This window comes from Bidens hawaiensis, unplaced genomic scaffold (assembly GCF_021521415.1).
Source record: "Bidens hawaiensis isolate Kalapana, Puna unplaced genomic scaffold, B.hawaiensis_p1.1 tig00018138_1, whole genome shotgun sequence".
Classification (NCBI taxonomy): domain Eukaryota; kingdom Viridiplantae; phylum Streptophyta; class Magnoliopsida; order Asterales; family Asteraceae; genus Bidens; species Bidens hawaiensis.
The window spans coordinates 386,252-393,379 of NW_027492743.1; the positions used below are offsets into that span (position 1 = coordinate 386,252).

Below are 7,128 nucleotides of genomic sequence, written 5' to 3' on the forward strand. Positions count from 1 at the left end.
GCAAGTTGATGCAAGAAGTGTGCTTAACCAAGTTCACCGTAATTCAACCAACAGTTATCCTTCGCCAACAAGAATCTAACCAAGGACCCAACACCCGCGCTCCTTGAAAACCGCACGATACCACCATAAAACAGTCACCAATGTTTGACAGATCAAAAACCTTTATAATACAAATACAGATACAATTCACTTTTCCATTTACTTCCATTTTCAAACTACTTTCTAACCTTACTTCCATGTACACATACAAGAATTTCACTTTTTTGGTTCTTTTTTTCATGAAAATATTCTTCTTTTAAAACGAGTTATGGTTTCAAAAAACGCGTATACCACCTTGGTTTTTATTAATAAAGCACAACGCGTAGTAGGCCAGGCTGGGGCTCAGAGTAGTCCAGGCCTTCTTCCTCCAAGAGGTATCTTTGGACCGCAACTGGAAGTCGAGCAGGAGTGCGGATCCCTTTGGTGTGGTGGCCCGTTCCAACACAAATGTAGACTTGCACCCGCTGATCGGTTGACCTGGCTATGTTTCTAAGTGTCATGAGGTCTCGCTTTAAGATGTGAATGGCTTCGTTCACGTGCAACCCGTGAAGATCGATTATCCTTTCTTGTCCTCTTCCATTGCCTTGCATATCTAAACTTGTAGAATTCCTGTAGAAACAAATTGAAGCCCAAGAAAATTAGAGATGGCAAGATGGACAGGTCACGCATATAAAATGTCAAAAACTGTCACGCTTTGATCTATGATTTGAACAAAAAAACCAACAGAACGAACCCTGAACACCCCAAATGACAGGTAAAAAGGTCAACGGGTTAGGCTTGAAAATGTGAAAATAAGCCAAGCCATGCGTGAGTTACTCGAACTTGGTTCGCTAGAAGCTGAAATTGATTCAAGCATAAAAAAGCCAAGTTGTTTAATAATCGAACCAGCTGGCTCACAAGCCTATTATTTTTATAGTTTTGATTTAATATATTAAATAATGTACTTTAGTTAACCAATAAATTATATATGAGTCGCCCCAGACAAGCTCGAGCTTAAAAAAAAACTACTCAAAAGCCAAGTTTGAGCTCTAGTAACTTAAAAGAGCTGATCTCAACCTGGACGATCTTGGGCTCGACTCAACTCGGCTCGTTTACACCCCTACTTAAAACCAAACATCTTTTACCGGTTAGGATGACATACAAAACAACTATTTGCCCACTTTAAAAACTAAAAAATTACAAAAATATTGATAATGAATTCAAAATAATAATCTAATTTTTGTTATGGATACACCTTTGTTGGCTATTTTACTAAGACTGTCGGTTGTGGCCTTTAAAGTGGGCGGCAAGGGGGGCTTTAAAGCCCCAACCACCATGCCGGGGCTGCATGGATAAGACGGCAAGAGGAAATCCGGCAAACTGTTGCCAGGGAAGCAAGGAGAAATGGTGGGGGCAGCTTCTTTAATACTCTCTCTCTCTCTCTCTCTCTCTCACACACACATATATATAAAACATGATAAGGGCTTTAAACCACAACGAAACATTATGGAGAGAGGCTTTAAAGCCCCGTTTCCTAAGTGGCGATGACGTGGAGGGGCGGTATTCAACAACGCATAGTCTAAGTAACTCTTTTAAAAACCATTCAAAAGGTCACATGAATTAAAAATGGACTCCATGCAACTTTCAAAATGTTTGACCTATCTGAGTTGTGACATAAAAGCCCATTGACATGACGTGTGCCTCGATTTTTGTTAAAAAGCATATAAATTTCTAGAAATATTCTAAATGATACATTTACACGCAGAAATAAAACTAACCTCTGATAGTAAATAGATTCTTGAGCCTTTTCATGAGCAGCCTTCATTTGCATGTTATGTAACTGTCCTTTTGCACTCAGTTCCTTAGCTAAAGCCTTTTGGCCAACAAGGTACGCCTGACGTGCCTATATCATTGCAAAAATGCAAATCACTCAAAAACTTATACATAAGAAATCATATATAAAAGTCTATATTCCGCCTTAAAAACACTATACCTGTTCAAAATATGTGTTGCGTATGCGAGCATGATCACGAGCTTCACCGCGCATTTCCGAGTACATATTTGCTGCGATCTCAACAAAGTTAAATTGCATAGACACAGTCCATTAAATTAAAAAAATGTTTATTTAATTACATGTATGTTTCATCAAAGACATTACCAACTGCATCACCAGTTTCAAGCCAGACAGGAGCAGAGCCGAAACGGTTTGAACTTCGGTGAACCAACCGATCCCCATAACCATAACCGCTGGCTAAGTTATGAGAACTTCTACTTGATCCAGTGGAGTTTGGTGAACGGTTATTATCATACTTCCATATGCTTGAGTCATGTGCTGCCATTTTTTTAACTGCAGATGCAAAATCTGTAGCACCCAAAGATGGAGAAAATGAGGAAGATTTGAACATGAGTAATTCTTTTTCCAAAGAACGATAAGAGTTATTATTATTATTATTCTGCTGATGATCATGAACCGAAAATGTTGGTATGTTATTCTGGTTGTCCGTAGGAGAAAGAGCGGGAAAATCTAGAGAACTGAGATTTGGAGCAGATAAGGTTTTGGAGTTTAGATTCGGGTTCAGTTTCAGTCCATTATCTACCTGAAGCTGCAATTATAAAAAAACAGAGTTAAATGAGTTAATATCCAAAACATATTAGCCATGATTTTTAATATCAAACTAATTTAATTATGGATGTGAGTAAAATTCCATATAAAAATGCAAGAAAACAGGAGCTCGTGACATATGCTCTTTTTAGTTGAAGTATGACGTTATGAAATATATCTGTGATTTTCAATTACTTGTCTGGAAGTATTTATCAAGAGTGCCAAAGGCACAGCAGACAGCCATTCTGAGTAGGGGTGTGAACGAGCTTAAGCGAGCTCGAGTCGGCTTAAACGAGCTTTAGGCTAAAAATAAGCTTGTTTAACAAACGAGCCAGGGCCTGAAATTTACTTATCAAGCTAGCTCACGAGCCTAAACAAGCCTATTATTTAAAAAAATTTATTTGATAAATTAAATATATACTACATAATAACTACTATTATGTATAAAAATATATATTGTTATTATATATAAAAACTATAATTAAAATATATATGCGCAAAAATAATTGTAAATGTCTATAAATAGCTACAGAAACGGCCTAGAATATAAATTAAGTAATTAAGAAATTAATACGAGCCATAGAAATGGCTACAACAACAACCTAGTAAAAACTAATCAACTAATAACGAAAAATAAACGAGCCAAACCCAAGCTTCAGAAAAATAATATCTAGAATTATTTTATCCAAATCAACTGGGCCTAAACGAGCCTATTATTTAAAAAAATTTATTTGATAAATTAAATATATACTACATAATAACTACTATTATGTACAAAAATATATATTGTTATTATATATAAAAACTATAATTAAAATATATATGCGCAAAAATAATTGTAAATGTCTATAAATAGCTACAGAAACGGCCTAGAATATAAATTAAGTAATTAAGAAATTAATACGAGCCATAGAAATGGCTACAACAACAACCTAGTAAAAACTAATCAACTAATAACGAAAATTAAACGAGCCAAACCCAAGCTTCAGAAAAATAATATCTAGAATTATTTTATCCAAATCAACTGGGCCAAACCCACAAGATCTAAAAGAAAGGTACACCTCAAGCTGCATAAGCATCTCAACTGTCAAATTCAAGTCGCACCCAATAGCATAATAAACCTCAGCAAGACTTTCAGCTGCAAAACCAGGAAACTGAGAAGCCAAAAACTGAAGTGAATTTACTTCTGTGCCCTCTATCTGCTGTTCGTTAAGCAACTCATCTAAATACTCTTGTCCAGCATCACCATTGTACAAAGGCTCATCAATAATATCCCACGGCTTAGAAGCCACTGGTTGAAAACTAGCTGCAGACTGATATCTCATCTTCTCAGTAAAACCACTACCATTAATATGAGGAACCGATAACCTTGAAGCTCCACTAGCATCTGATATTGACAAATTGGAAAACGTAACATTATTGATTCCTTGAGATTCTTCTCCCAAAACGTTGAAATCAGGAATGATGTCATCAGGTAACTGGTGCTTCCAGAACTGGTGTGCCTCGTCATCAGAATTATTGGACACGGACGACTCTGATCTGTTGAGTATTGATTTCCCTGATCTTGAAGCACTTGTGGTTCCAGATGGTGATCTTAGAGCAAACGGGACGAATTCTGCAGCATCGGGATTTAAGGTTTTGGCTTTTCCTGTTGGTGAGCTAAGCGTTTTCTCAATAACAGAACCTCCTTTATTGAGTAGGCTCATTCTTGTTCACAATAAAAAATTAAAACGAATCTAAGGGCGTATGAGAGAACTCTAAAACTAAGCGTATCAATTACAGTTGGTGTTAGCCATATCCTGCAAACAGATATAAATATTAGTGAACTGAAAGATATCAAGAGAGAGAACTAAAAGTGGTAAAAGTAAAAGTGAAGATCTAAAACAGAAACGTATTAAGGATAACGAAGAAAGAATAATTCATACTGTAACAAGAAATAATAGCATTGGAATAGTTTCATACATTTCAATTTTAGTAGAGTTGCAAATGAGCCGAGCCAAGTAGAGCCTGAATACGCTCAAGCTCGGCTCGTTTGACTTACAAGAGCTCGAGCTCGACTCGTTTTGACTTACAAGAGCTCGAGCTCGACTCGTTTTGACTTACAAGAGCTCGAGCTCGGCTAGTTTATTATTTGTTAAACAAATTATATACAGTTTTAACCATATTATATTAGAAAACTTCAAAATTCAGCATAACTTTGATATATAACATAATATATACTACTTAGTTATTTTTATCATAATTTTATATATAATATATATTATTATATATATATGCATTTATTACACTTAATACATACAATAAAAATTATATAAATAATAAACATGTTTAGGCTGGCGAGCCAGCTCCGGCTTGTTTATTAAACAAGCTTATTTTGAAACTCGATCCCGAGCTCAAGCTCATTTAAAATCGACTCGATTTGAGCATTTGACGAGCCAATCTTGAGTAGCTCACGAGCTAACTTGGCTCGATTACACCCCTACAATGCTATGCTTACTTTTGCACTTAGATCTTGAAGATGAGAAGATAACTAGCTAGTACCACTTAAAGATAACTAAATAAATTGCCCTGTGTTCGCTTGAATCTTTCAACTTAAAGTAACCACAATTTGCTTAAGGTCTTTGTAAACTAAATTCATCATCTACGATATGTTAAATATGGGAACGCCGTAGGCAAGAAAGGATCAAAGCAAAGTATATGCGGTCAAATTGTAATTTATGAAATCTAGGTAAGGCTCAAACCAAGCTTATTTCCTAAATCCAAATTCCAACGCTATGGTGTAGTCTTCCTTTGAGCGATCGTCTGTCGCAGGTAATCTTAAGTTCAAAATCCTTAAATTTGATACAGTTATATTATCAAAGTACAATTCAACATTTCTTAAACTTATATAGGCTACTTTAAGATCTAAATGCAAGTCGAAGTATTCCTATGTGTGGCTATTGCATACTTTGAAATACTTGATTTGCATTTATACCTTATAGCTGGCCATATATGTTTCATAAGTGTTGAAATGCACTTAGATTGAGCTGAAGCTGACTAGCAACATACTACTGTCCAAAGGTAATAAAACTCCCATAGAGTGTTGAGTTTAAGAAAAAATAAGCTAGTTTGAACTGCTCATCCGCTCCTAGATATCATACAATTACAACTTTGACCACATAATATTCCTAAATAGTCACGCCACGAATGCAAATACGTGCGAAAATAACCACTTCAAATTTGTGTTGTTACGAGTCCTTAGAACTAACTATACTATGATTATAACACATATAGTACATAACAATAACGATAAGACCTAAATGAACAAGTTTATAATTCATACAAATTTATTATATCATCTAAATTATTAACAAAAACAATCACAAGCAAACAATAAATCAACAATTTAACAATTACCGATTCATCGATAGTACTAGATCTAAGAAATTAGGGCAAAAACAAAGCAATCGAGGAGAATTCATAAGATCTGAAGGTTGATTACCTTTACGAAAGCATACGGAATCGATCCATTGGCGATGAGATTGTATCTGAACGCAAGAAAGAAGAAGATGATTAATTAAAAGTGAAATGAGAAGTGGTAAGAGAGTGGATGATACGAAGATTGTTGTGTGTGAATCTGAAGGTGTGAGAGAGAGGTGTTGGAAGGAACAAAAACAAAGGGTTACGAACGAACCCACAAATAATAATATTAATAAAGAAAGAGACAACCGGATCTATCTATCATCTCTCCCATGTAATTGTACTATCGGTTTGGTTGGGCTTGCACACGTACCACTTCCACTTAGAACTCATTTTATGACAACCTCATAAGGCATATCTCATATCCTTCATTGTCATAATCCAACAAAAGTGACACAATTGGAGATCAAACTTAGGTCTTCACTAGAGAACCCAAACATCTTACCACTATACCACGATTGGGGATATATCACCCACCGACTTTTACTTTTATTTTTAGTTAGAATGACAATCTAATCTACCTCTCATGATAATACTATATAAATTAGGGATGTGTACGATTTGGTTTCGTTTGATTCTATTCGGTTATTACTTGTTAGCCTAAACCAAAAGTGAAGTTACGGTTATTTAAATCAATTTTATTAACCAATCGGTGACATTAGACTAGTATGATAGGATGTCTCATGAAGGGCATGTCGACAAATGCTAAGTTTGCACAAGCTACCTTGGGTAACTTGTGGCATTCGTCAAATTTTGGTTTATTTTTTTTGTATCCATTTAAAGTTCCCGTTTGTTATCGGATCTTCATATTTAATAAAGACGTCAATTTATTATCTATGTTATTCCGTTTTATCTTCATCGTATTTACGCGTGGCTCGTATTAATGTATTCATAAATCGTTTAATGTATAAATTATGTGCATTTGGACCCCCTAAACTGTAGTTTTACCCACTCTTGATCCTGAACTAAACCCAAGGGACCATTTTGCAAAATAACAAAACTTCTTCCCACCATTTCCTCTTACTCGTCGCTACCACCAACAACCAGAA

The 7,128-nt window shown here is 35.4% G+C and overlaps 1 protein-coding gene across 1 annotated transcript; it reads right to left on the reverse strand.

The window, feature by feature from the left end:
* Nucleotides 1-10: 10 nt before the first annotated feature.
* On the reverse strand, nucleotides 11-4,438 carry LOC143555509 (polyadenylate-binding protein-interacting protein 7-like). The gene is made up of 5 exons (XM_077045039.1): nucleotides 3,682-4,438; nucleotides 2,177-2,621; nucleotides 2,012-2,082; nucleotides 1,797-1,921; nucleotides 11-648 (listed from the first exon to the last, which is right to left on the reverse strand). Exons 1-5 carry the CDS (start codon nucleotides 4,324-4,326, stop codon nucleotides 345-347), a joined length of 1,590 nt encoding a protein of 529 aa, XP_076901154.1. The 5' UTR covers nucleotides 4,327-4,438; the 3' UTR covers nucleotides 11-344.
* Nucleotides 4,439-7,128: the final 2,690 nt, after the last annotated feature.

What these genes read in the sequence shown, in the direction of transcription:
- LOC143555509 (XM_077045039.1), bottom strand. Translation starts at nt 4,326, where the DNA reads ATGAGCCTACTCAATAAAGGAGGTTCTGTTATTGAGAAAACGCTTAGC. An exon ending in TGAAACTGGTGATGCAGTTG is followed by an intron (nt 2,083 to 2,176) that starts GTAATGTCTTTG and finishes TTGAGATCGCAG; the next exon opens with CAAATATGTACTCGGAAATG. An exon ending in GAATCTATTTACTATCAGAG is followed by an intron (nt 649 to 1,796) that starts GTTAGTTTTATT and finishes TTGTTTCTACAG; the next exon opens with GAATTCTACAAGTTTAGATA.